The sequence below is a fragment of the Betta splendens genome, chromosome 9 (genome assembly GCF_900634795.4).
Source record: "Betta splendens chromosome 9, fBetSpl5.4, whole genome shotgun sequence".
Lineage (NCBI taxonomy): Eukaryota > Metazoa > Chordata > Actinopteri > Anabantiformes > Osphronemidae > Betta > Betta splendens.
This window is the reverse complement of record NC_040889.2, coordinates 19,620,421-19,648,313: the sequence shown is the minus strand read 5'-3', so window position 1 is coordinate 19,648,313 and position 27,893 is coordinate 19,620,421. Positions and strand designations below refer to the sequence as shown.

Sequence of the window (27,893 nt, the reverse complement as noted above, 5' to 3'; positions counted from 1 at the left end):
GGAAAACAACTGGTTCTACTGCTGAAAACAAACACGTGCAAGACACATGCTGCATAAATCAGTAATATCAAAAACCCATACATGCGGGTTTGAGAAGTTTAGAAGCAGACATTAGCTGTAAAAGCAGTAAACTTTTAAAAACTCGCGACTAGACTGTTTGGACAGGACATTCTTGCGGCTTTCAAAGCCTTCTCTAATGTTTGTGGGTACCACCATTCCTTTCTCTTTACCACTTACTGTCCTGCTCCTTGAGCCAAACTATTCCCAGAAAACATGTCGAAAACCATGTGAACCAAAAATGCAGCACTACTTGTGTGCGAGCTGGGATTCCTTCTGGAAGCCTGCAGCAGTGGAGCGACTGACCGTCTTCAACTGTTGATGAAAGAAAAGGCTTTAATCATAACGTGGATGGAGCTTTGGAGCGAAACCTTAGAGAACGATGAAGTGAATAAGCGTAACTGTTCTATGACATTGCCTGTATAAATACAAATAAGGCAGATTTGACACACATGCCGGCCGCTGTCCGTGGGCTTTGAAACCTGTCCAGGCATACCTGGAGCCCAGCGTGAGGAAGGAGCACAGAGAGAGAGTCGAACAAGACCAAACATGAAAACAAAACTGAAAGCGTCCACATGGATTCACTGATTTTCAGTAAACTCAAGGATCGATTCCTTCTAGTGTCTAGAGGGCTTCGCGCTGGCGTCATGTTGTTTTCCTCTCGTCAGATTCAACATTGACATTCCTGAGGGACAGCACTACCTATAATCTAGTCTCGCCCCTCCTCTGACTGTACCGGTTAGATCCAGCCTTGATGAGGCGCCTACGATGCAGCCGGTACCGGAGCGTGACTGACGTGGCTGGGATCGCCTCTGGGTCCTTCCACCAGGAAGGATGTCACAGGTGCTGTGAACGTGACACCGAAGCTCATTCTGACACACTGCCAAGACATGCAGTGCGCCCTCACAGCGGGTCATGTAGTGTCAGATGAATGAACACAGCACTGTTTGGTGGTCGGTGTCCAAACAGACTGAGGGAACCTTGAGCCAACATAAGAAGTGGTCCAGTGGGTGATCGGGTGGAGGCATGGGAGCGGTGATGAGGTTTAAGATGAATGTGAGTGTTTGGAAAGGGTGTGAATGAAGCAGTGACGGCTGCGTTACATTTTAGATGCAGAACATCCAAATGAAGACAGATGTATTTCATAATGTGGTGTTTTGAAATTTATAATCAGATGCCTACATGCAGATCTGAGTGGAAACGAACGTGACATCTGCCTTGGGTGGCACTGCTCAGCTCAGACTGCGCTCAGACTGAGTGGAAGCGATGTGTTCGTGGGTGTTCGGGAGAGCGACAGCGAGGGCCAGTGGCAGCAGGGGGGGGGAGGGGTGTGGTGCTGTGCAGGGGGCGGGGCTAAGCTCCGGCCCATCTATAAGAGAAGTCCCGTCCTCTGCGCTGCATTGACTCAGGACCCCCCCCCCCCCCCCGGCCTTCGCAGCGCGCGCGTCCTCGGACCTCACGGCCTCCGGCATCATGGGCAGACAGAAAGTGTTTTTGGACAAAATGGTCAGCACCTTCCGCATCCGGAACCTGCTGCTGCGCCAGTCCCTGGCCGAGTGCCTGGGCACCCTCATCCTGGTGGTAAGTGTGCGTTTGCGCTGAACGTCCATCACATCACCTGTCGAGCGACGGCGACAGGATGCACCCGCAGGACGCGCAGATTCAGGAGCACGTTCGGGACCCAAAAGCATGAATGTGATGTCATCCTTTCCACCAGTCACTACAGGGCTCAGATTCCAAAGCCAATATTACATGCATTAAACCTCGTGGTGGTTATATTAAGATTAGTAAGGGGCTTTACCACAGGACGACGCATTCCAGGAGAGCAGGAGGAAATTTGACTGAAGAAGCAGTTTGACATCCAGCTTTGCGGTTCTCATAACGACGCTTCAAAGGATCTTTAGAACATATCGTTTGAGCCTTTGCTGGGCAGTTAAAGCTGAAAGTAGCAGAGCTTTGTCTTAGCAAGAAAGTTAATGTGTCAGTCGACATCGATCGGTGGTGCCTGATATAAATGTGCCTGAATGCGACAGGTTGACTTTCCTACGGAGCCGCTGCTGCTCTCATGCGTTATCGCGCACGCTGGCGCGTCAGGAAGGTGTGGTGCCGTTATTGAACAGGTGATATGTGTTGAATGCAGCGCTGGGAGCGTCAGCGGTGGAACAATTGGAGGCACCGTGCGTGGTCTAATCTCACTTCCCCTTCACCTGACATAACAGAAGTGTCTCTGTGACCCTGCCGTTAACTCTTTTCCATCTCTGTCCAGTCCTTCGAGCCACAGTTAGGGCCGTTCATCCTAAATTTAAACCCATCACACAGGTAGTGGTTTGGAGACTGTCCAGCAGATTCTTTTTTTTTTTTTTTTTTGCCTCCAGCTCCTCAACATTTTCCAAATGCATCTTTCAGCAAGTGGCCGCTCTGGTTAATAAAGATGGGAGTAGCCACGAGACCAGTTCTATAAGCGGGTGGCGCTCAGCGTGTCGCAACACGACAGAGACGACCGCACGAGCGCCTCAGTTACAGGAATGAATAGTCACCGCTCCCTCCCCAGCGGTGGATTCAATTAGACCTTTCCAGTGGAATCTAACCCAAGTCAGGAATTCGGCACTTACAAGCTAATGGACGATCATCCGCAATTTGAGGCCTCTGACATTATAAACCCTGAGTCAGGTTAAAAGGCCACATTATGAAACGCTATAATGGAACAAATCAGGCAGACGCTCGGCCACACTCCCAAACTGTACGTTTCCAGCACCGGCGGGTCTCATCGGGGCTGGAAAAGCGCTTAGACTGCGCCCAGCGATGATGAACCCTCAGGCGCCAGTCCATCGGAGCGTTTCCTCGGAACAACCTCAGCGTCTGAGCCTTGTCCTGTCTCAAAAGCCTCCTCGTCGGGGGGGGGGGGAAGCAGACGCATGGTAATGAGCGTGCACGGCCAGCTACCTGCTCGGCGGCTGGACTGAATGCACTGAATGAATGTCATCCCATCACTGGAGACACCCCCCCCCCCCCCCCCCCTCGCAGATCAGTCAGCCGGGCGCTTGCACTGACAGCTTTTCCCAATCGAGGTCAACACATGATCCTGTCTCAACGTACAGGGGTATATTGTGCTCCGGTGGGCCATTGTGGACTCAATGGAGCTTTACTGTCTGATAACGATCACCTCGCCCCAGATCGCTCACTGCACATGACCTTGATCGTCTGACGAGAGACACTGAACGACCTTCGGCTCCCGTGGGCCGCAGCATTCGAAGCGTGCCTCAGGATTGTTTATTTAATACTGCGCAAACAAGTGGTTGGATGTCATGTAAACGCGCGTCTTGTCTCTCTCCAGATGTTTGGCTGCGGAGCTCTGGCCCAGCTGGAGCTGAGCAAAGGGTCTCACGGCATTTTCCTCACCGTCAATCTGGCCTTTGGCTTCGCTGCCACCTTGGGCATCCTGGTGTGTGGCCAAGTATCAGGTACGCTGTCCACTCTGTTACATTAGAGTCAAAAAAAGGGAATTTTATTTAATTTATTGTGATTAATTGTACAGACTGACATAAAGGCGCTTTCACGTTTCCAGGGGGGCATCTGAACCCTGCCGTGACCTTTGCCCTGTGTCTGCTTGGAAGGGAGCGCTGGAGAAAGTTCCCCATGTTCTTCCTCTTTCAGATAATTGGGGCCTTCTTTGGTGCCGCTGTCATTTATGCGATGTACTATGGTAAATTCAACTCAAGATTCATGTTTCAAGTCCAGCTGTGTGTATGAGGCTCAATAACCTGTACGCTGGTGTTTGTATGCTCGCAGACGCCCTGTGTGAGGTCCATGGAGGTTTTGATACGACTGGGCCTAATTCTACTGCTGGCATCTTTGCTACCTACCCCGGAACCCACCTCTCTTTTATGAATGGCGTGTTTGATCAGGTAATGTTACAGTTGTGGAAGCAGATGTCAATCCACCATGCTCCACTTTTCCCAGTTGACACTTGCTCTTACACGTACTGTTCTCCAGCTGATCGGCACAGCAGCACTGATCGTCTGTATTCTGGCTATTGTGGATCCATACAACAACCCCATCCCCCAGGGCCTGGAGGCCTTCACTGTGGGCTTTGTGGTTCTGGCCATTGGGCTATCGATGGGCTTTAACTCAGGCTACGCTGTCAACCCTGCCAGAGACCTTGGGCCACGTCTCTTCACTTCTATAGCCGGGTGGGGTTACGAAGTTTTCACGTAAGTGCTCTGATTTTGATCATTATATATAGGTGTGTGTGTGTGAGACCTCATCATATCCTATTCTGTGTTCTTCTCAGGATTGGCAGCGGCTGGTTCCTGATCCCCGTCTTCGTCCCGTTTTTCGGCACCATCATCGGCGTGGTCCTCTACCAGATGATGGTGGGACTACACGTGGAGGCGGAGGTACGCGAGAGGAGGAGCTCCGAGCAGGAGAACGTCCGGCTCACCAACGTCAACAGCAACAACTCCAAGGGGGGAACCAAAGAAGTGAACTAGGTGTGCTAGAAGCTCCGCACGCTACAGCGTGCGCGTCCTGTACATAGCAACTAACTCTTCTCTGATCCAAACCAAAGAAACGTGGCACGTTAAAACAGCCACTCTCTTCACATCTTATGTCTACTTTGAAATAGTTTGAAACACTTCTAGACATATTGTTATACAGGTGGAATTGATTCCTTGGCATTTTATCAGTCCTGATGCTTTCAAACACAACATCTGACTACAGGGAAACATTAAGGTATTGGAAAACACGCCCTTGTTTTAGAATATTGTACAGTTAAAGTCATGTATCTGAACACATTGGCTTCAGTCTTTGCTTTTTACTGCAGCAATAATGAAGCTGCTGTCCTTTTATATATATATATAATCTCTTTCCTGACCATCAGTGCCTTTGTATGAACTAAATGCTCTTCCTGTATATATAGAAACTTTTAGGCTTCTAGTGCATTTTTTTAACCGTCCTGCCTCTTGTATGACTGAGCGCTATACTGGACTCTGAGCACGTTTGTATTTTGTACGAAGGCTGAGGGGAAATACTTTTGTATTAACACAATAAAGTTCTGTTTTTTATTGTTTCAGGAGTGTGTTTGATGTGAACGGCTTGCTACTTTGTTTTTTGCGTCACAAACATTTCTCACCTCTGGGGGCAATTCAAATTCAGTCAACAAACAATTACCACAAACTGTAAAATGAGCTTCATATCCCGTCCATGCCTCACTTAGCTCAGACCCAACAGGCTGGTTACGACGGAGCCCTTTCAAATACTCAATGTGGTTGCATTAAGTCGTCAAACTCATTAGCATTTTCTGAGAAAAATGTTTGGTCACAACATAGTTTATTCAGTCTCATTTACTTGACAGTGAGTGGAACGTAAACCATGTCAAATGCAAAAATGTATGTTTTTGCAACGCGTGACGTTGTCCAGTGCAAAAAGGGAAAATCTAAGTGAGAAACCAGGCTAAACACAGTGATCCTTACACACACACAGCCTTAATAGTGATTATACGCTCCCAAAGAAGTCTTGCTCCATCATTACGCAGCGCACAGCTGCATTTTGAGCAGCTATTTTTAGAATACATTATATTTCCAAGTATACTTCAGCGTCCGCAGGCCAGAACTGGTCAGTGCATAAATCAGAGCAGCGCTGGCCCTTCATGCCAACAGACGGAACGCCGTGCCTTCGTGCCATTCATCAAGCAAAGAACACGAAGACACGTGGGCGCACTTCATCCACCTTAAGACACCCACTCCCTGTTTAATTTTTGAAGAGGGAATTTACGGAGAGTCACACAATGCGGAAAATATGCTCTGGCTGTTTGGATTCTGACAGACTAATAGTGGCTTTGTACAGCTACCGCTTACAGGTCTTAGCAGGTCATCTTACTTAAAGATCTCACAGAGCACTCGCAACGTGTGGAACAAAATCCTCTCTTCATCTTAGAAATCTATATTTCTAAAGCTGACATTGTACAGATGATCAAAAGCTATTCATAGATTCCTCACTTTTTCATGCTATAACTCTTTCCTGCTGCGGTGTTGGCAGTCGCGTTTTGAATCAGTCAGTGAAGCATTTCTGACTTATCTCCAGTTCAGCTTCGGTAATTCAATCCGCATTCTATACTTTCATATTCAACACACAGCAGCATCTCAAATAGCTCTCAGCCAGACTCAGCGGATAATTAGGCAACACGTCAGATTACCTCTTCAAAAGGTGAAAGTCTGCATCAGAGAAGCTTTTACCTTTATAACTATACAAGCTGTCAAAGAGTCAGTGCCAGATTTTTTCCCAATTGCTGAAGTGTGTTGGGGGCATATGGAATACCTGATCTACACAACTGGCAACGTGGTAAAAGTTTCATAAATCATGCAACAACTGCACTAAAACCAACAGACTTAATGGTCCGTTATAGAATTAAAATAAATAAAAGAAATACCCACACAACATGCAGTTATTAGACCAAGTGGTGCAAAATTCCAGCAGCACCCACATGTGTTTTCTATCTGCAGCTATCTTGCTGGGTACACCATGCTGCCTGGGGCTCCAGTGGAATTCTACTATATCAGCTTTGATGTATTAAGGCCCTGCAAGATATTGTTTCAGTTCAATTTGACCCTGTAGATTGTCGAATCATTATTTTGGGATTCACCTGGCTTCAAATCTAGCAGCCAGTATTTGGGACGACTGTGGACCCTTGTTTACCTCCTGGTTTTGATGTTGGCGTGTGCACAGGTTACAGGCTGTATGAGGAAATGTGTTTGTTATTTGTGTCTGATAATAAATAGATAAGAATAAACCAACCTGTTGTACCTGTTGTACCCCAGCATGTTACAGCAAAACAGTGCTTAAAGATGTTTTCTTTACGCGTTTGGACTCCACAAAATTTGAAAAAGAAGCTGGTATGCTTTATGCATCACTTTACTTTAGCATTTCACATACCAGGTTGATAATGACATGATCTGCTGCTGAATATACCTGTAAAGTCTGTATTATATCCCCTGAACCACACTGCTCACAGAGCACAAGTCTGATCCAAAATATTTGCACCTGGTTAGAGCTCAGTCCTGTGGAATACACGTTGACAGGAAAAACAAGATGATGGATATGTAGGAGAGAGAGATGAGGGGGAAGAAGGAAGAAAGAAAGAGAGAAAGAGAGAAAGAGAGAAAGAGAGAAAGAGAGAAAGAAAGAAAGAAAGAAAGAAAGAAAGAAAGAAAGAAAGAAAGAAAGAAAGAAAGAAAGAAAGAAAGAAAGAAAGAAAGAAAGAAAGAAAGAAAGAAAGAAAGAAAGAAAGAAAGAAAGAAAGAAAGACAGACAGACCAAGGTTACGCACACGAACACACACACAGGCACATGTTTTTACAGAGTAGTAAACGTTTGTCACAGTTGGCGATGGAGAGTCAGAAAGGCTAATGGTCTTCTTTGTACACAGTATGAATAACCTGAGGGAAGAGTCAGTAACATGTGACAGCTTCTACCTACTTTGAAGTTCTGAAGCCACTGTCATAAAATAAGTGACATGTACGATGCACCACATCTGGAACTTCCTGTCAGCTTACATAAGCGCCCGCAAACAGACAGGCTGATAACCAGCGACAGCCACCAGCAAGCTCCAACCTGTGGAGATACACCTGTATATGAAGTATACACTAAGACGGCCAATCACAGCTCTGACAGAAACATTGCTCAGCTCAGACGTTCATGATAAGAGAGAGGTACGATTCACTTCACCGTGATGATGAGAACAAAACCAGTAAACGTGTTCCTACAGCGTACAGTTTCTTCCGCGCAGAGCGGCCCGCGTTCCTGGAAAGGAAGGACGTTCATCTGTTGCGACAGCTCACTCCTCTAGACGTCTTTACGGTCGCTAGCTGAATGTTTGGCTTCACAGAGCCAAACGGCACCGGCGGTTCAAGGACGGGGCTCAGGTACGATAACCTTCCACTACGACAAACATCAGCACCGCTCCTGTTTATGTAGATACTTTGATTCACTCATTCACAGTGAGCGTAGTAGAGAGAGTAACGGTATACGACGCATGTATAGAGCATAGATTACATCATCAGTGCTGCACAAAAACAACACTAACAGGCAGAAACCCCCATTGTAGCCCGGCTGGGAAATCAGATACAAATGACCCTCCAGGTACAGAGGTGCTGAGTCAGACTTCTCACAATCAACTCCTATGTATACAGGTCGCTCCCACCCCCCTCGGCCCCACCTGCAGACAGACATGCCTGCGTGCGTGTAGAGGAGCCTGTCAGTGTTTGAACAGGGAGGCGTTTTGACATGACCCGAGACAAAGTCAGAGTGCCGACGTCCGAGGGAGTCCACATCCATACGGAGGGACAATCACAGGGTTATGATTCCTGCACCATTCACACAACGTGCATCCAAACACCCTCAAATTACAGAGCGTAGGTCAGAACTCCGGCCTTAAAAGCACCGTGGCGTTTCAAAGGCGGTGCACGGGAATGCGAAGCCAAAACAGAAAAAAACGTTCCAAATATGCGCCGCATTGTTCTTCACGCAGATCTGCATGAAGTATGATGAAGCTACAGTAGGAAAGACACCAACACTTCAACAAACATTAAACAATTATTGTAGAAGCCAAATATTTACTTTTACCAAAAAGAGACGAAAGAAAAGGAAAATAAAGTGTTTGTCTTGTCAGGAATGTGGATGTGTGGTTTGGAAGCGCGTGGGATGCTGTCTCAGTTCCAGGGTTCGTATACTTTGAGTCCTCTCATATAAACAAGCAGCGGGAGAGACGAGCTGTCAGCTCCGGCTTTGGTGCAAAAGCACAAGAACCCACGAGGCAGATTAACATGCTGCTACGCACGGTTCCTGTCCAGACACATGTCTGTGTCTTATTGTTAAAAAAGGACCGATTCAAGGAATCCACCCAGCAACACCCGGCCTCTCCCCAGAACAGAAAAAATCAGAGACTCATCCTGCCGAAAGATTCTGTGCCACAGGCCAATGTTAAATGGATCAACATTATCCAGAAAAAAGACACGGTGCAACAGGTTGTCTGCACAAACAGCATGTGCCGTCGATGTTTCTCAATTTATTACCACACTCACAGTTACAAACTCATTTAACACTAATTGGTAGTTCACTACGTTGCCACAAACAGGGACAAAACAGAGAAAGTGAGTTATTTTGTGAGCAGCTGTTGCACCAACAACAAAGCAGTAAATTCTAAGTGCACAGTTTACGTAATCGGCACAGTGTCATTTCTGCTACGAACTAGTTTATACTGAAATGTTTTATGTTTCAGTCTAAATAAAGATAAATTATAAGCACACCCTTTATGAGTGTTTCTTGGGATTAGATTATTAGCCGAACAGTCCTAATATTGTGGGTGGGAGTCAAGTGTCTGTTATCAAACTGTTACGTCGTGGTCATAACTTCATAAAGTTCAGCCTTTGACACACACAGATTAGTAACCTAATTTATCCAGTCCCACTAAGCTACAGATTAAGTGCTGACAACACACTGCATGCAGTCCTTCAAATCTCCAACTGACACCCTACAACCCACACTTAACTTCTCTTATCCTCTGCTGGCAGCTAAATCTGTTATGAAACAGGCGTGAGTAAGTCATTAACCCATTAACCAGTTTGCTCGGTTCTTGTTTTCACGCCAGGCCTCCCTTTGCTTGTATTTGTCAGACGTTTCAGCCCCACGCACTTCAGGCCTCATACAGAGGAGTGACGCTGCCGTCCTTCCACTCGATCAGGATCTCCCCTCGCTGCGCGGTGGGGGAGGAGCGGGGGGGGCGCATGGCGTGCTCCGTCAGCGGGGCCCTCTCGCTGGGCGCCGGGGAGCCGGCGACGCTCGTCTCTGGCCGGGGCTTGTACGACTTCAGGACACACACCACCTTCTTCCTTCTGGGAACGCGAGACAGAAAATACAGACGCTGGCTGGAGGTTTCTGTTAATTTACTTAGAACCAGAGGTCTTTGAAACGCTTTTGCCAAAATGTCGTATTACGTGCAGCTGTTTGTTCTTCACTTTATTACACAAGTTGTCACATTAAACCATATTAAAGGGGCATCTTACATAAAAATATATCAAATGAGCTAATGAGAAACAATCCTTTTTTCTAAAATGCATGTTAATTTATATATATATATATATATGATGTGTATGCTTAGACCCTCACCTATTGGAGTAAACGTTAAGGATTAGAATGGCCGTTCCCAGGACCAGACCCAAAGAGCTGAGGACCAGCATGGTTATCTTCCAGCCCATTCCTTTGCAAACATACAGGGACAGGACAACAGTGATAGTGTAAACCCACATATAAACACGTTCACCGCTCTCTAAGATATATTTCCTGTTCATACATTTGTTCCCTGATCCTGCAAAAAAAAAAAAAAACACTCAGAACCTCCTGTTAACATCACACACCCACTAGAACTTTGCTGTTTCTTGTGCGTCTGCCGCCACCTAGCGGTAGAAAATGTAAACGTATTTACAGAAGTTTACTCTAATCTACTGCGGGGAATTTTCAGGTTTTGTCTACATGCATGATCGTAAAATCGTAAAAGAGGTAGTGATGCTCCTGGATTAATATAATGTGTGGCAGTTTCAAACATTCTGGGCATATCTTCTCTTTCTTACCATAGTCCATACTGAAGAAAATCATGGTGGGATCAGCAGAAGATTTGATGTTCATGGATGAAAGAGTCTGATTCATTACAGGATATGTTTCCGTGATCTCCATGCTCATTATATGCTCAACTGGAAGGGGAGGAAAAAACAATGAAGTGAGCTTTATTTAAGCCTCAAAACCCAAGTTTGGTTTCAGTCAGCGTAGGTTCTTGATGGGAGAACAGACTGTTGCTCAAACTGAATCATGTTGAAATACAAAAGCTTGCTTTTTTAATGTTAGTGCTATTTTGCACAATTCAACCACACAAACAATGCTATGGCTGTGCTAATGCACGGCACTTAGATGTGGCTGTCTCTCTGAAACCATCTCTAGCCATTACCCTTCCGTTCAATCTGTGGTCTGGTTTCCTCTCACGGCCGCATCAAAAGGCATCAAACCGCATCAAACCGCTAAGAGTTGTGTGCCTTTACTGTTGTTGTGCTCGTCTGTCAGTTTCACTCTGGTCCCGTCGGACCCCTGCTGGCCCGCTTGTACCGGCCAAACAGTTACTTAACGTCACGGTGTAGAAATACTTCAGTCACCACCTAAATTCCAGCGGCGTTTGGATGTCACAGCTCGGGGTTTGGAGTTATTTAGTGGTATGAAAACATTGTTCCTTACATTGTTCAGCCTGTTTGTGTTCATCAGAAATGGCACTTGGAGAAACCTCAGGTTCCACTGGGTTTCCCAGAGAGGGGTGAGGTTGGCTGTGTTTGCTGTCTCTCCCATGGCATAACGTCTTGGTGTCAAGTGACTGCCATCTGCTGCCCTGCTCACAAACACGAGACACATCCAGCGATCCGAGACTTCTAAGAGCCTAATATTTAAATAAATTATCTCATGTATATTTGATCATTAATCTTGGATATCGAGCAGATCTGGTTTAAGTACCGGGATGCTTAGTCATATGAAGAACCATCTGTTATGAAAGTAGCTTCACCTGCGTGTGTTCCTGAGAAAGGATGGGCAGCGTGGACTGCTGTGTGGCACTGAGGTGCAGCCGCTGCCCCATCAGGGTGAGGTGGCCCTTCCTGGAGCACGACCACGTCTGGCTGCTGCTCTCCCTGTCAGACGCCGCCGCCGCCGCTCCATCACCAGCCTTGTAGATGCACGGCTGCAGGTAAACACCTCCGTCCTGCCCCCCTGGCGCACTCAGACACTCACCCGTGTGCTGATTGCTAAGAGCCCGGCCCCCAGGGAGCCAACGCCATTGCTGTGAGGGTGAAGATGGGCTGCATTCCCCCAGAGAGACTCTCCCCGCCGCAGTTCCTCCATGGGCCTGCAGACATTTACCCAGAAGCTTGTTTCGAATCTTTAGGCCGGACACCTCTGTGAAGAAAATATTTGAAAAATGATGAAAAAAAGATCCACAGGAAAGAGAATGTTAAGATCAATTCTAATTACGTGAAGGCCAAATAGTTTTTATTTACTTCATAAGTTTTTATTGACAAATCTTCGTTGCTTAGTTCAATTCCAACAGTATTTGTACATTGAGAAGCTCTAAGTCTGATTCCGGGTCACACCTACTGCACTCCTGCAGAGGTGGTACCGGTTCTGTTCCAAGCCAGGTCTACACGAAGTTCACATACGTCATTCAGCTTCTCCTGGGATGCGTTGTGCCCTCTACTGGTAAACCTAAGTATTAACTATTAGTATTCAGAGGTAGGAACCGCTTTAATACACAGACACACTTGAAGCTTACAAACCCCAGCTTATTGCTACTAACAATGTGACAAAGATTGATGTGTATAAGTGTACTTACATTAGTGTTTAGTGTACTGTGTACTACAGTAGTGTAAGTATTACATGAACTATACCTAGGGAAAATACTTACTTTTGCTTGAGCTCACACTGTTTTTCGTAATGCACCGCCTATTTATTTATGCACCTTTAATGTGTTCATGAAGGCAACCAAAAGGACTACAAGACTTACTTTTTACTATAAAAGTAGAAAATACTACAATTGCTCCTGGTCCTCCTAACTGGTTAATTAGCCTGTGTTACAGCTAGTTTTAATCGCTAAATGAACCAAGAAGCGCATCTCGCCACCACATTACTGCGTCCAACTTAATAAGAGTCCCCTTTAAAAATCTCTGAATGAACGACACGTTTCAATCTCGGCCGTCGTCTGCCGCGCGTGTCAACAAACGGCGCGCTGAGTCGACGGACTTCACCGAGTCCTCCTCCGAACTTTACCTGAGACGGTGGCGCAGACGAGCAGACAGACGCAGAGCAGCCTCCGACCCATCTCCGCACCACGCACACACCCTCGGCAGCCCGCGCGCCTCTGTCCGCCCGCGGCAAGCGCAAGCGGGTGGGTGGGTGCTTGGTCAGCCTGGAGGCGCCCTCCGCGTGCGCGCGCGCGCCCGCCCGGCAGCGCACGGGCGCACGAGCGGCCTGACTGCGTTCACTGTGGCATCCGCGGAAAGCCTTTGGCCTTTAGGATCACTTACATTTTGTTTGCCGCTCCTCTCCACCTGTAATTTACCTACAGATATAAGGCGTTTTGATCACACAACTCATCACCACGTAGCCACTCTCTACTCTGCATTAAGACTAATATTATTATTAGGATTCAAAACTAAAGGTCCTACACAAGGCACTGGCCCAGTGTGTTGACTAGGAGAGCGCGGCTGCTCCATGGACTACCAATTAGATTTAAAGATCATAAATCTGTTATGAGGAGAGGACCGGGGCCCGGGCTGAATAGGACGGCCCCTCCTCGCTGTGAGGAATTGGACAGCTTCACAGCGGTCACGTGTTGTTTTTCTATCATCAGATAGGAACAAGAATGCAAAACAATACGCTATTTTAAAATGTGCTTGACTTTTTCTACAATGCAATTCTAAATTTGCTTAAAATTAACAAGAGCGCTGTACCCTTTCTGCACATGAACTACAGAGGCCTTTTCTTTGCATAGCAACGTTTTAGACCGCATTTCTGGTTGTAAGGCTACTGAGTCAAATAGTTTTCAAAGTAACTCTCAGTCTTAGGCAGTTTTAGTCAGACACACAGTGTGACGCTAATGGGACAATGTCTGATTGCTGTCTGAAGGCTCGAAGAGTCCTGCTACACTAATGATTTCTCATGGTTTCAAACATGTGCTTCTATTTGTCTTGTGAACTATTATTTTATAAAATAGTTGTAAAGACAAACCATATACAGTATTTGTGCTTTTATTGTGTTTTACAATACATTCAAAACAGTATCCTCTGGTTGCCACCATGGTCAAGTTTGCATAAACGATATATGAAAACTAGTTCAGTCACAGGACACACAACAGTCTTGTGAATACACAAACAAGTTGATTAAAATCATATGTGAGATTTATTTATTTGTAAACAGAGAATGTTTACTTTGGTATAAATATTGTAGCTCAAACTGCACAGCAATCAGGCACTTACACTCAGCTTCTATCGTATGATCTGCTGCTGGTGAGATTTTATCAAGAATGGGGGAAAAGGGATGTATAAGATGGAGGTTCTCCTCCCTGCTGAAACGGAGGTGGAGCAGCAGAGGACGGACCCAGGAGTGAAGGCGGTGTGAAAGCTGCGGGCGGAAAGCTGTTGGGATTAGCCTGCTGTGGCCACTGACTGCTACGGCCACCGCTGTCCATCTGTGGGTAAATCCCTGGTGCTTGGTATCCATAAGCCCCGGGACCCCCGTGTGCAGGGTAAGGTTCAGCAGGGAAGTCACTGCAACTCGGGCCCCCGGCGGCCCCTCCGGGATACGGGGGCCTCAGAAGGTACGACGGAATGACGATGAGCGGAAAGACCACTTCTGGGTCGATGGCAAAACTGATGTCCAAATACACCTGGGGACATTTGTGAGGAACAGGAATGTTGTCAAATTGGGGTAAAAGCATGATGACTGACAGATAAACATGGTCTGAGCAGGTACGCTGTAACCACCACCGTATGTCATGTTCACGTACCTTGAGGTAGTAGTCAATGGAGATGATTTCACAGCTATAGAGGGTGTGGACGGCATCGACAGGAAGCTGCAGCTGGCAGGAGACGCTTTCCTCCGAGTTCGACGCGATAGTTTCCCCGACAGCTTTGCATAGACTTTTGGTAGAAGAGTTGGTGGCGCTGCCGGCCCGGTACACCGTCACCTGCTGCAGGTTGAATTTGGGCCTCATCGTTTTGGAGGAGGAGTTACAGATTTTGGCGACGGCAGATAACGTATCACCTGATCAAACAAAGGATGGATGTCTATAACCGCACTCGTTTACCAGCAGTAACATGAGATACATGAGATAAACTTTACCTGGAGAACAAAATCTCCTGTCAACAGTAGCAGAAAGTTGGATTTGTCCTTTGGAGAAAACGCCCGTCTCTTTACTCACTGAACCAGATTGTGGACACTAGAGGAAATGACCCGATTATTCAGATCACTTTACAGCGTTTTATTACAGAGGTCAATGAGAAGATACTGATACTGTAGAAGATACTACAATAAACATGTGTTTGTTTTCAGGTCAGTAGCATAGAAAACAGCTGTCCAGCAGCTGTGTGTGATACTGTATGTTCTAAGTGAGGCTTCCTGCCAACTGATCATTTTGAAACTGTTGTCGCAAACGCGTTTGAAGAACTAATTGTTCCTTTTTCTCCTTCTCCTTTCATGCTTTTAAGTAAATGCTTTTAACTGACGGTGGTAATGTTGAGGAAATCCTTGCTGGACGAGGCACTCAACCCACATAAAAACATTATCTGAATGCTGGTCCTTCACCGTTCTCTCTACCTATATTACCCTTATCCAGGTCAGATCACTGATCACAGATCAGCTGACAGCAGCAGTAACCAATGACTGCTTTACTCAAACACAGAGCTTTTTGTTGTTTCATTACACATTTAACATTGGCCAATGACCAATTTTCCCAAAGAACAGAGTACATTGGGGGTCAAATCTTAAACACAGATGCCAGTGCAGCCGTCCACCAGTGTTAAGACAAATGTGCCATGTTTCTATGACGCCCTCTATAGAAGGTAGCTTTACTGTTGTCTGTGCAGCTTTTTATCCCTGCATCTTGCTGCCACTGACTGATGTCACTGGCTTTCTAGGAAAGGGGTGGTTTATTTTCCTGAGCCTACTCTGTTTGCTCCCAGCTCGTGTTTTTGCAGGAGTTGTTTACTCAAACCCAGGGTTTGTAATTTCATCTCTCATCAACAAAAAGAAATGGTGCATAAATGAGTTCTCATATTGCTGCAGCGTGTGCTTTTCCTTAATCATATTTAATCAAACTAAAAAAACAACCAACAATCTATAATATATACAAATACTACACAATTCATTCAGCAATATCATTCAAGTGTGTGACTTACCATCACGTTGTCATGTTGTGGAATGGACTTTGAAACAAAATCGATCTCTTGCTTTACTCTGGAGGGCCATCGCCAGCTCCTGGACACCTTTGCTTCAAGTGTGTAGGCAATCCATCCATGAAGCCCACGGAAAGACGGCGGCAGGTGCCTGTGAGACACATCCAGTCCACACATGAAGTTATGCATTAAAGCTAAGAATGACACTGCACTGATGCTAGACACTCCACAGGAGAACCCGCTTACCCTTCAGGGATCTTAAACCTGAACTTAAACCGGTGGATCCCTTGGGAAAGCACGGTGCCTGCAAGGGAAGTGGGGACGATTGACACTTCATGCACTGTATCCGACAAATGTGTACAAAACACACTTCATACTGGAACAAGGTACTTTGTTATATGTAAGCTAAGAAAATAAACGGTGACGCTCATAACATGAAGGACCACGAGTAGAAACAGTCACTTAACATCAGTTTTAGCTATGATTTGAACTTTACTGTCAGATCAATGAAGATTGGCATTTACTTTATGAATGTTTTCATATTCATAAATAGGATGGTCCTGACGAAATGACTCCGGATAAGCCTTTACCTTGTGATTCGACCTGCGTAAATTAACCTCCAAACTCTAGCCTGCTGTAAACTGTTGCGGTGATTCGCTGCTGCGTTAATCTCCAATTTCGTACCTTTTGCGTTTTCCTCAATCAGAAGCTCTTTGAGCTTGAAATATCTCCGGTGCGCACTGTACGACGTCTCGTCGTCTCCGCTTCCTTCGGTCCAGTGCACGCGCGCCTCCCCCTTCGCTTTCACGAACAGGCTCTTGATTTTGGTCTCTTTGGTCAAAGTGAAACTGAGCGTGCCGGCGAGCGTGTCGCCCGCCGAGAAGGTGCCGCGCTCGTTCAGCGCCTCATACGACAGGTTCAAGTCCTTGATCGGAGCCATGTTGACGCCGACTGAAACATGGACCAACGCGCACTTTCAATTTATTACGACGCTCGGGGGGAAAAAAAAACACGCTCAGCCCACTTCGTACGTCCGGTTTCCGACCCCGCCCGAAAAGTGAGGTCAGAACAAAAGCTCGTGTATCATTACGACATACTTTAACGGAATCCACGCGCCACCACGAAACACCGTCATCCGTTCAGACCGTATTAGAACCAACTCCTAAACAACAAACAGCCTAGAAACTGTAAAAGTAAAAGTAGAATTATATAATTCTTTTAATATTATAATAAAGTACCAAAAGATTACTGGATTGTTTATGTAAATTACATAATTGTGTAACAGAGAAGTAAAGAAACAGCTATAGGTTCAAAGCCATAGTGTAACAGTGCATCCAGCCTGGAAAGGCCAATGTCAGATATACTACAGTATATACTGTACTGTACATAAAATAATCAATATAGCATAAAATAGTGATTTCTCGGTATTCGTTTGGTTATATATTATAACCGAATAATATGTGACATGTAGAATCCTTCTGAGGTATAGATTGCTTTCACATAAATACACTGAACCCATGACCAGTCAGAGCAACCAGAGAGCCACAAGGCACGGTGCATAGCTACTTATGAGAGATGAGCAACTGCATTAGCTGCTGAACAGACTCTATTCTTTGTTATCTGTTTTTTTGGCGTCAGACGGCAGTGGAGGCACTGAAAATGCTGCCGGCGCTTCATCTGTTTGAGACAGGAAGTCCATGCTCATCATTGGCGCAGAAGGGAGCAAGTTGTAGGCTGGAGGGGGTGAAGATGTGTTTAATAGGGACGAATAAGAGGGTGGCTCGACGCTGGGTGGAGCAAATACTGGTGCTGGGTTGCTTTGGCTCCCCTTCATGTCCGCTGGCTGGGATGGGCTCACAGCTGGTAGTCCAGCATAGGCCGGCGGATTGTTAGGAGAAGCAGCTGGAGGTGCAGGACAGCTCGGAGCTCCCGGGTATCCATAGTAGCCTGAATTTGGGGTTGGAGGGTAGGTGTGACCACCTGAAACGCCAGGAGGAGGGAAGCCACTGTTGACCGGGCCCCCAAAACCTCCAGCGGGGCAGGGGGCCGGAAAGGCTCCAGGAGGAGGGAAGTGGCCATTGCTTGGACCACCAGCACCCACAGCAGGATAGGGACCTGCAAAGGCACCAGGAGCAGGGAAGTCACTGTTGGCTGGGGCCCCAAAGCCACCAGCAGGATAGGGACCCCCAAATGCTCCAGGTGGAGGGTAGTTGCTATGGTTCGGACCACTGAAAGCAGGATAGGGACCTGCAAAGGCACCAGGAGCAGGGAAGTCACTGTTGGCTGGAGCCCCAAAGCCTCCAGGAGGATAAGGACCTGTAGGCAAACCAGGATGGGGACCACGAGGGAAGCTATAAGGAAGAATAATCACTGGCAATTTGACCTCCGGATCAGTTGCAAAGCTGATGTCCAGATACACCTAAACACAAATATGACACATGTAACTTACTTTTCAATCTAAAAGTCAGTGCTCTGTATTAACAGCTACATGGCTTCATACCTTTAAAAAGTAGTCCAGTGAGAGAATGTCACAATTCGGAACCGTCTGCATCTGATTAGGGGGAATAGTTATTTCACATCTGGCCTCCACTTGTGTTTGAGGCTTGATGCACTCGCCAGTAGCTTTAGCGATGACAAGTTCTTCACATTTAGCTTTGCAGTTGTCTCGATACACCACATCCTGGTTTAAACTGAATTTGGGTGTCATGTCACGAGATGAGGAGTTGTTGACCTTTGCAAGAATCATAATTTTTTCACCTATAAAAAGGAAAAAACTAGTTAATACTACTCAAATCACTTTATTTACTTAAAAAGTTTCTTTTTACTCAATATATGATCGAACATAACAGATTGCATTTGCATATGGTCCCACTATCGCCAGCACTAAAAGGATGGGGGTGATTCTAAATGAAATGTGGCCAGAATTAATGGTGTTCCTTCCACCTGGTGATCCTGCAATGAGTTTTACTACCTGGAAAATAAGCCCTCCTGTCAACGAAGACGTCCATGTGTGTGTGTCCTTTTGAGAAAGGCCCCATCTCTTTGTCTGTTGAACCCATCTGCTGTGACTGTAAAGCAAAAACATGGATTCGTTGTTACACTGTCAAACTGCACAGTATGACATTAGAGGCCCCACTGGAACTTCCCACTGAGAAACCGTTGCATATGTGACATATTCAAATTCCCCGTTCACAACACACAGTGACGCTTCAAAACAGGAAAAAAATGGATCCACGGTGAAATATCAAAACCTACCATCAGAGAATGAAAATCTGGAAAGGACTTTGAGACAAAGACTATCTCCTTCCCCACTGTACGGTTCAGCCTCCAGCTCCTGGACAGCACCGCCTCCAGCTTGTAAACTATCTTCCCATGGTTTGCCTTGATGGATGGAGGGACGTTTCTATGAATGAAACATACCATTCACGGTCATTTGAACTAAATGGTTGAGTCTATATGTGATAACATGGTGTAACGGACTGTCTTACCCTGGTATGTCAAAGCGGAACTTATAGGCATGGACTCCTTTGGGAACAGGTGTGTCTAAAAAAGACACGTGTCCATAAGTACAAGTTAATAACTGTAAAGATGCTCGTAACACTTATTATTGTTGCATTAATAAAACGTTCAATAAAATAATAAAAAGCTCAGGTGGAGGTTTAGTGTAAAACGTTTTCTCTTCTTACAGCAGTGGGTGTTTACACTGGCAGCAACGCACCGACCGCGCCCCACGGAACATCATGCAACGTGCAATAAGGATGGCGTAAAAGCTGGTGAGAGCACACATTCCTGCAACTAATTACAGAACATCAACAGGACAGACGGGCCTTCCACCGGGCGGGCACCAATCCGCACCCCCACCTACCCTTCGCGCTCTCCGGAATCAGAGCCTGCTTCAGTTTAAAATATCTCCTGTGCGCGGCGTACGAGTAGGAATGGTCGCCTCTCCTCTCCGTCCAGTGCACGTTCGCGTCCCCTTTAAACTTTAGAAAGAGGGTTTGAACCGTGATGTCCTTTTCTACGGTCAGAGTCACCGATCCCGTTATGGTGTCGCCCCCGCAAAACGTCCCGTGCTCGTTCAGCGCGTCGTAAGTCAGCGTTAAACTTTGGACCGACATCGCGGTGGAGAAGCGCAGGTACGGCTACAAGTGTCCGGCTAACGAGTGGATACGGCTTTTCACGTTGGTCCCGAGCGTACGGAGAAAGCGGAAATACAACTGTGGAACAGGTCACGCCTTATGAAGTCCTGTTTACGGGGCTCTGCTGCCATCCACCGTGAGAAGCCCTAACTGGAGAGCACGACCACTGAGAGCGCGTCAACGCCGCCAGGGCGCCCCTAGCGGCCAAAGCGGAGCAAAACCGTTCGGAAAATGAAGAAAAAAAAGGAAAAAATAAAACCCACAAAAATTACAGCAGTGTATTTATACCCAAAGTGGCAGCGCTGACATTTGCTGCAGTCTGCAAAGGACGTTGTTATATATGTTATATAAAGAAAGATAAACTTGTATTTTGATATTCTTTCATGTTAAATAACTGAGTAAACTGGGGGGTAAATGATAAACACAGTGTTTCCAGGACTCTTTCTATAGATAGTACAGTAGCTTTACTATCAGTGCAGCTTTTTGCCTCTGGGTGTTATTGTCACTGACTTTTGTCACTATCTTGGAAAGGTGAGGTTGATTTTTATTGAGCTTGCCTTGTTTGTTCCCAGCTTGTAGTTTTTAAAATGACCCATTAATAAATGACGCATTAACGAGTTCTCAAATTACAGCAGTGCGTGTCATCTGCTTCTATACTTTTATAATAAAGCAAACTAAACACCAGCTTCAGTGCTGTAGAAATTAAAACTTCAATATGCAAATATTGGACAATTTCTGCTAACTTGCAGGAGTTGGTCACTTGGTGTGAGCATTTATTCTTAGAACTTAATGTGAACAAGACAAAGAGCTCATTGTCACTGGACTTTTCAAATGAGATTGATCTGAAAGGAAACTGCCAACTGCTCGACAGCTTTGCTTCAAGTGTGAAGACAATCTTTAGATAAGGCCCATTGAAAAACAGCGGCATGTCACTGTGAGACAGATCCAGTCCATGAATGAGGTTATTCATTAAACAACCCTGTCTGTCTCTGTACTGTTGAAACACAAGAATTTCCTCATTGTGGGATCAATAAAGTCATATCTTATCTTATCTTAAGCCATCACTTCCTTTCTGGGATCTTAAACCTAAACTTATACTGGTGAGGATGATTGACACTTCATGCACTGTATCCAACATGTGTACAAAACACACTTCATGTTACTGGAACAAGGTTTTTTGTTATATGTAAGCTGAGAAAATAAACTGTGACGCTCATAACATGCAGTACGCAAAGGACCATGAGTAGAAACAGTCACTTAACATCAGTTTTAGCTATGATTTGAACTTTGTCTGATGAAAACTAGCATCTGCTTTATCATTTTTTTAACTTTTCAAAATAGGTTTTCTTTTACAGTAAGTACGAGGTAATAAGTCCACATACTGGACTAATAGCATTCACCTGACAATCAGACTGTGCATTGTATCTTAGTGACCAGAGGGTGAGTGTATGAGACTGCTGCATGTGTGACATTTTAGGATTCATAGGTAGTCATAGATCAGTCATCTATACAGTGGTTTTAATCTTTTGGCCTGAAATCGAGTGGTTGGGTCTCCCACTTATCTGGGGACAGTGACGTGGGGCCTCACCAAATATGATAATATGACTATAACATAAAAATAGAAATCCATAGTCCACTGACCTATGCCATAAATATAAATAAAGTTTCTCTATAATTTCAAAATTATAAGAGATGCAGCGACAAGCTGATCCTCAGTCACGATGCTAAGCAAAGTGCAAAAGTGGTGAGATCCGGTTCAGTTTCACAGATTATAATCAATATAATATTTTCAATATATATTTTCAATTTTCTACAAAACAACTGGATGACACTAAGTAAAACTATTCAAGTGCTTCAAGGGTAAATCATTTCCTTGTTTTTTTGTTATCCTAATGAGGAACAAACCTCTAAACTGAACAAAGCAGAATTTAAAGCTTTAAAAACACCTTAAAATTGCACAGAGGGTCAAAATTGAACATTTTTCACCTCTTTATACTATGGCTTACAATGGGAATGAATTGGAGAGAGCATGTGGAGGCTACAGATCGAATTGCGACAAGTTCTCTCTTATTGCTGCTTTGGGCGAGAGGGGTGATATGAAACGTCGGCAGTAGTAATTTGCATTCTGCCAATTTAATAGTTATTATATGCCTCATCCGTCATGAACCTCACTACGTCACCCATTGATGAGGAAGCATCACGTCACATCATCTTCCTACTTTTACCCTTTGATGTCGTAACTTGTGTATTTTCCGCAATGAAGACATCTTTAAGCTTGAAATATCTTGTTGTTTAACGCTATATAGGACAACTTCATATTTGGAGCCATGTGGACTGACAGCCTAACGTGGGCATTCACCAGAAGGCTCTGAAAACAAGCTGCCGACCCGCCCAGGCAGTGAGATGGAGTAAATGTACAGTGGTTCAGACTCTCAGAGAATCAGCTCTTTGTCCAAAGCCACAGTGTAACAATAAATCCAGCATATCATGCTTTATAAATAAAAAAGCTTATTTGTGCTGTCTTACTATCATTCGCTGATGTAGAGAGAGTTCATCATTGAGACACTGAATACATGACCAGTCAGAGACCAGAGGAACAAGGCACAGTGTATAGCTATGAATGAGCGTTGAATAACTGCATTAGCTGATGGACGGACTCTATTCTTTGCTATCGTTTTTATTTATTTGTTTTTTTTGAATGGAATTTAATTGAATATGCTGGATGTGCTTCATCCGTTTGAGACTGGAAGTCCAGTGCAAAAGGCAGCGGTTTGTAGGCGGGAGGAGCTGGAAATGCGTTCAACAGAGGAGAGCGGCTGGAAGTCTCTGAGATCCCGAGTCGACAACCTGTTTGTCCCGTTTGGTTTAGGTAAATAAACCACATCCGGGTTTAAACTTAATTTGAGTGACGGGATGAGGAATTGTTGTCCTTTGCAACAATCCTTATTTTTTCATCTACAAAATAAATAAGACATAATGTTAGATCATGACACATTCGGTGTGAAAATGCTAATTGAATACACTTTAATACTACCGAATAGTAACAAAACTCTCCTATTTAATATCGGATACAAAAAAAACTGTAAACAGAAAGATTTGCATGTGCATATGGGCCAACTCTCCCCAGCACCAGGAGCACCGCAGTAAATTTGTAAGGGAGCGAGTGGGCAGGCAATAGGATTTTCAAAATTTATTTTGCCAAAAAAAATAGAAACAAGTTACAAAAGAACAAAAATTTAGTCCTATAAAGAGGTGAACAAAAACAAACCTACTGTATCCACAGTTAACTAAGACGGCTTCACTTATCCTACTGAATTAACAGACAAACTGACCTCTTGGAACAAACAAACAGTGGTTCACACTAATGAGCCCCTTCCTGTATAAACTCACTTTCCTACAGGCACATGCTTTATAGAGGAGACCATCCAGCACCAACAACCTGAACACCAGCAACTCACAATATGTAACTTAAACAAGAACACTAAAAGTACATGCTACAGATAGAAATGCACTGTCAACCATGCAAAGAAAATGAAAATGTATTTCAAATGAAACCAAGTCTATTGCAGTGTTACATTCATTCCTGTTAAAAAGCATCTTCCTAAATATTTTTTAAGGTAAAATATGAGGAGGGCCAGCGCCTTAGGCCATCCGATATAGAAAGACTAAATTGGAGAGCTGGGTTAACGGGGAGGGTCAGTCCAGCAACGAGCTCACTCATTAATAATAACAGGGAGCCCCCTAGCGGTTAATCTGAAGTAAAGCATCAAAAAGAGCTGGAGAACTAGTTGAAGTGGAATCCAAATATTTACCTGTAATAAGGATGAATAAAACATTTTTACTTTGTGAGTAAACAATGACAATTACATATGTTTAAATCTGTTGACCTAACGATAATATAGACGTTTCTTTTCCACTAAGATCTGTAAAATCTGCTTCAGTTTAAAATATCTCCTGTGTGCGGAGTAGGTTTGTGCGACGTCGCCCGAGTGTCGCATCCAGCGCACACTGGCGTCTCCTTCGCCACAGAGTCACTTAATATTTGTCATACTATTATATTGGAATATTAAGATTCAATAAAAATGAGAAATTCCTATGTAAGCGTTTTAAAAATGCACAATTTATAAATAAATAAAGTATGTGGGGGTAGTAAGTTTTACTATGAATGTATTTGTAACATTTATGCGCGGTTAAACCAGCGCATGCGCATTTGAAAAGAATAGATTTCCGCGATCTGACTTGAGGGTTGGCATTAGTCCTTACATGAATAAATTAAAGTAAAAGCTTAAGTTTCACGTAAGTGTACAACTAAGCTGTTTCTGCTTTCCATTCGTTTCATTTGATGGGTTGTTGTGGATTTTGTTTTGCTATTGTATGCCTATTTGTAATAATTAGGAAGGAAATGCTAGTTAAGCTAGTAAGTCAATTTATTTTAGCTGTGCCAGTTAGCTAACTATAACTATCTTCAGAGTTATTAATAGTATAGCGAGAAATGGGGGAAATGTGTTTTCTTATTACCTTGCATTAAATATTGCGCAGATACAACACTAAAAATAACAGTACAAATATTCAAACCTCACAAACACTCACTTATAACAGATGCTGTTTGACCGGGTCTAGTTTGAAACGTTAAACCCCAAATCAGATATTAATTTAATAACATTCATTCAATAGCTCACGGACAGGCACAACACAAGCTTTTAAGTTTTCTGTGTGTAATCAGAAAATGTAGGTGGGTCTTTGTCTTTGCATTTGACATGACATGATCTAGTTTGTCCCTGAACGCCAACCCGTTATAACCTCAGGCACGCGGCAGAGGGCGCTACGAGGCGACGCATGGGCACCACGGAGTCAAGTTGCCTCTGGATCTTTGTAAGGTTTGTAACTTTTCTTTCACAAATAGTGGTCTATACTGCATGGTGTAGACTAGAGCTACATTTCATTATATGTCTTGTTTGCTTTGATGTGGCTAACGTGCTATGTAGAAAACCTAGCAGCAGGTTGTTTTACTGTACATCTCATGGGTGTGTTTGGTTAATTTATACGTCAAGCTGCGATCAAACTAGCGTGATTTCAGGTAGCAGTCGAAATGCAGCTGTTGATTAACAGCTTGACGTCTGAATGAAATCCCATCAGAGGTTGGATTCACAAAGGCAACGAGTTTTCCACTGCGAATGTTCTCTGGTGTAGTATTGTAGGTAAATCGTATTTTAAATTAGCTACTACTTAGGCATCAATAGGAAATTGGCGTTTGAAATTACACCTAGAATCCCGACAAATGAGGCGAGTGGTTATGTCATTCGTGTGGTAAGGCAGAGGGCTGGCCTGCACACAGACTGGTCTGGGTAAACTAATTTATGTTAATTAAGTAATTAGATTGACTGTATTGATTGATTGGTGGCTTTATCCATAACACGTTGTAATTTAGCTGAACTTAATGCACTTTAGTTTTAGTCAGTGATGACTCAAATGTCACTGCCACCATAGTGCTGTCTTTTCTTTGTTAGCTTTTGTTTTGCATTACTTAATGATATGCAACAGAAGGTACCATGGAGACAACACCCTGGCCCATAGGCTGACTGCATGATTGGAGGAAGGTGGAGAAAACTTAGAGCCATAATACACAGTGTAAGGCTAAAGAAGACGAGGAAACAAGCTTTAACCCTGGTACAGGTTAGTTCCTGATAGCTAGATTTGACAGTGTGTTGGTCTTTTGTCCTTGGTTTACAGAGTTATGAACCAAAACTTAGGGATGCATTTTAAAATGTTTATGTTAATGTAATCTATCTTCCTTCAAATATCATAAGTTGGATCATTCTGCTCTCCGTATATGCTGTTTTTAGTGTTTTGTGGGAATCACAGTACCTGAAAGATTAGTTTTTAGAGTTTTATTTTATTTTCAGTAGAGCAATATGTCCAGCAGGGTGGAAAAATCCCCTAGTTTATGATTTTCCAACATAAAGTCACAAAGAGCTAAACTGCCAAACAATAGTAAATAGTAGGTGTAGTCGCAGAGTACTGTAAGTCTTGTGAGAGCATTCAGCACTACCTGAGGAATCTCTTAGAATGGAAACACCTGTGTCTTCTGGTATGAAGACATGAAACTGTCTGTGTCTGTTAACATTTCTCTTCTATAGACTGCAAAAGGCTGATGTGTTAGAGCAGATCCAAGTTCACATCACACAAGGACATTATTACTGCCCGGGGTGCTTGATTAGTTTAGGTTTTTCAAATACTTTACAAATAACAAATAGTCAATATGAATATTAAAAGGTGTGGCACTGCACATAAGGTAAATTGAGGACTAATATAAACTTGTTCTTTTGTAATTGCTCTATTAATGGCAAAGACTTAAATCCCATACTCAGTAGAAGCTCATTAATCTATGCTGTGTGGGTTCTCCTGCCTGGACAGGTTGTATCCCTGCATCAGGAGAAAGGGTGCCGTGGTCAAGTCTAGTCTTTATTAAGATTAATGAACAGCTTGACATTTTTAGTCCTCTGTCTGAATCAATAATTTTAATACTCATGAGGGCCAATGGGGATCTAAGCTTGTGGAACACACATTGCGGCCACAGGGCGCATGTTAAATGTCCAAGTGGTAATCAATGCAGAGAAATTAGCTATTGATCGCTTCTAGTTTTGTAATAGGTTATCTATTGGTTTGCTCTTTCGGAAAATTCCAATATCATTCGGATGGAATTGTGCTAGTAATATTGCTGCTGGGTGTGTGTGTGTGTACACCTACATCCAGCTTCCAGGCGTGCGCAGGCCAGGGTCACACGCTAATTAGCATAGAGGGCAGATTGCAAATAAACATGTTGAGGAGAATATTGGTGATCTGCATCAGGATACACAGTACATGACAAATAAGGCTGAGTTTGGCTACAAGCAATTAGGAATGCTGACTCAAAGTATTTCCACTTTTTCATCTTAAGTCTGCACGTGTGAGCATATCTTATGAGCAATTATCGTTTGTATTTATTAAATTTATTATTTTTGCCGTGTCATTGTTTGTAGGTGACTGGCTATGGATCTGCTCTGTTGGGGTAATGGGGAACTTGGTCAGACTGGATGTGGCGGGACACAGGACATCAGTCCAGAGGAGGCCCACCTGGAAAAGTTCACCATGGCTAAACTTGGCAAAGTGAAGGTGCTGGCATGTGGATCGAGTCATTCCATCGTGGTTACGGGTATGTTTCTTCATAATAAAGGGTTATTCTGTATAGATTTCAAACATTGCATTATTTCAGGGATTCCTTTAAGAGTCTTTCTCTCGTGAAGTAATACCGTCCTACTTATTTGCCAGTTAGATGGAAACCCCAATGACAGTAAGAGAGGAGACTCCTTTAGTACATTAGCTGGCAGTGGTCATAAATCAGTAGCCTAGATAAGTCCAGCATAGGGATCCTATACCTCCACCATCATCACAGGAAAAAGGTGACATTTTTGATTGATTAAAATGGTGCTGGCTAGCTTAGGCTAAATCATGTTAAGTGATGTGACATTGCACTTTCACATATCATATTTCTGTCAAGACAATGATGGTAGAAGGCATTGTCAAGGCATGATATCTGACAACAGCAGACATCTGGAAGAGCCCCGGGAGATTTATGGGAAGGTTTTAGTGGTCGGAGGAAGATGAGAGAGAGTAAAAAGTGGTCCTTTTTTGCGCATTGTCACTTCCAGAGTGACTGTAAATTTTAGTCCAGTGCTGTTGGAAA

General features: G+C 44.3%; 5 protein-coding genes across 23 annotated transcripts in view; 2 read left to right on the top strand and 3 right to left on the bottom strand.

The window, feature by feature from the left end:
* Window positions 1-1,461: 1,461 nt before the first annotated feature.
* Window positions 1,462-5,125, top strand: aqp3a (aquaporin 3a). Its single transcript, XM_029163779.3, has 6 exons — window positions 1,462-1,638; window positions 3,392-3,518; window positions 3,623-3,760; window positions 3,847-3,962; window positions 4,051-4,268; window positions 4,349-5,125. Exons 1-6 carry the CDS (start codon window positions 1,531-1,533, stop codon window positions 4,545-4,547), a joined length of 906 nt encoding a protein of 301 aa, XP_029019612.1. The 5' UTR covers window positions 1,462-1,530; the 3' UTR covers window positions 4,548-5,125.
* Window positions 5,126-9,078: 3,953 nt separating this feature from the next.
* Window positions 9,079-13,140, bottom strand: si:dkey-245n4.2 (uncharacterized). Its single transcript, XM_029164066.3, has 6 exons — window positions 12,907-13,140; window positions 11,651-12,039; window positions 11,332-11,479; window positions 10,680-10,799; window positions 10,219-10,309; window positions 9,079-9,944 (listed from the first exon to the last, which is right to left on the bottom strand). The coding sequence occupies exons 1-6, from the start codon at window positions 12,956-12,958 to the stop codon at window positions 9,746-9,748; spliced, it is 999 nt and encodes a 332-aa protein (XP_029019899.1). The 5' UTR covers window positions 12,959-13,140; the 3' UTR covers window positions 9,079-9,745.
* Window positions 13,141-13,870: 730 nt separating this feature from the next.
* LOC114862874 (arrestin domain-containing protein 3-like) lies at window positions 13,871-17,043 on the bottom strand. Its single transcript, XM_029163621.3, has 6 exons — window positions 16,716-17,043; window positions 16,278-16,335; window positions 16,035-16,182; window positions 14,980-15,076; window positions 14,645-14,901; window positions 13,871-14,524 (listed from the first exon to the last, which is right to left on the bottom strand). Exons 1-6 carry the CDS (start codon window positions 16,969-16,971, stop codon window positions 14,156-14,158), a joined length of 1,185 nt encoding a protein of 394 aa, XP_029019454.1. The 5' UTR covers window positions 16,972-17,043; the 3' UTR covers window positions 13,871-14,155.
* A 188-nt stretch (window positions 17,044-17,231) lies between these two features.
* On the bottom strand, window positions 17,232-20,618 carry LOC114862873 (arrestin domain-containing protein 3-like). The gene is made up of 6 exons (XM_029163620.3): window positions 19,897-20,618; window positions 19,520-19,574; window positions 19,287-19,434; window positions 19,003-19,099; window positions 18,532-18,788; window positions 17,232-18,450 (listed from the first exon to the last, which is right to left on the bottom strand). Exons 1-6 carry the CDS (start codon window positions 20,147-20,149, stop codon window positions 17,638-17,640), a joined length of 1,623 nt encoding a protein of 540 aa, XP_029019453.1. The 5' UTR covers window positions 20,150-20,618; the 3' UTR covers window positions 17,232-17,637.
* Window positions 20,619-24,365: 3,747 nt separating this feature from the next.
* Window positions 24,366-27,893, top strand: part of LOC114861926 (uncharacterized) — a 239,509-nt gene continuing 235,981 nt past the window's right edge. For 14 of the 19 annotated variants that reach the window (XR_008695592.1, XR_008695593.1, XR_005898051.2 and 11 more), the window contains exons 1-3: window positions 24,366-24,466; window positions 24,976-25,047; window positions 27,190-27,362. Coding sequence is in view for 11 of the 19 variants with exons in the window: in XM_029161669.2 (XP_029017502.1) it covers window positions 27,200-27,362 (163 nt within the window). In the remaining 8 variants the exon portion in view is untranslated. Of the gene's footprint in view, window positions 24,467-24,504; window positions 24,588-24,975; window positions 25,048-25,677; window positions 25,844-27,189; window positions 27,363-27,893 lie in introns of those variants that run through there. The other 5 variants (XM_055511566.1, XM_029161667.2, XM_055511564.1 and 2 more) reach the window with 5 other exon arrangements.

Excerpts from the sequence above, each read along its gene's own strand:
- LOC114862874 (XM_029163621.3), bottom strand. The coding sequence starts at position 16,971 with ATGGCTCCGATCAAGGACTTGAACCTGTCGTATGAGGCGCTGAACGAG. Across the intron at positions 16,336-16,715 it reads GATTGAGGAAAACGCAAAAG|GCACCGTGCTTTCCCAAGGG; the intron begins GTACGAAATTGG and ends CTTCCCTTGCAG. Across the intron at positions 14,902-14,979 it reads CAGGAGATTTTGTTCTCCAG|GTGATACGTTATCTGCCGTC; the intron begins GTAAAGTTTATC and ends TTGTTTGATCAG.
- aqp3a (XM_029163779.3), top strand. The coding sequence starts at position 1,531 with ATGGGCAGACAGAAAGTGTTTTTGGACAAAATGGTCAGCACCTTCCGC. Across the intron at positions 3,519-3,622 it reads GGTGTGTGGCCAAGTATCAG|GGGGGCATCTGAACCCTGCC; the intron begins GTACGCTGTCCA and ends TCACGTTTCCAG. Across the intron at positions 3,963-4,050 it reads TGAATGGCGTGTTTGATCAG|CTGATCGGCACAGCAGCACT; the intron begins GTAATGTTACAG and ends ACTGTTCTCCAG.
- LOC114862873 (XM_029163620.3), bottom strand. The coding sequence starts at position 20,149 with ATGTCGGTCCAAAGTTTAACGCTGACTTACGACGCGCTGAACGAGCAC. Across the intron at positions 19,435-19,519 it reads TTCCGCTTTGACATACCAGG|AAACGTCCCTCCATCCATCA; the intron begins GTAAGACAGTCC and ends TTTCATTCATAG. Across the intron at positions 19,100-19,286 it reads CAGATTTTCATTCTCTGATG|TCACAGCAGATGGGTTCAAC; the intron begins GTAGGTTTTGAT and ends TTTGCTTTACAG.
- si:dkey-245n4.2 (XM_029164066.3), bottom strand. The coding sequence starts at position 12,958 with ATGGGTCGGAGGCTGCTCTGCGTCTGTCTGCTCGTCTGCGCCACCGTC. Across the intron at positions 11,480-11,650 it reads TTTCTCAGGAACACACGCAG|GGCAGCAGATGGCAGTCACT; the intron begins GTGAAGCTACTT and ends GTTTGTGAGCAG. Across the intron at positions 9,945-10,218 it reads CTTAACGTTTACTCCAATAG|AAGGAAGAAGGTGGTGTGTG; the intron begins GTGAGGGTCTAA and ends TCGCGTTCCCAG.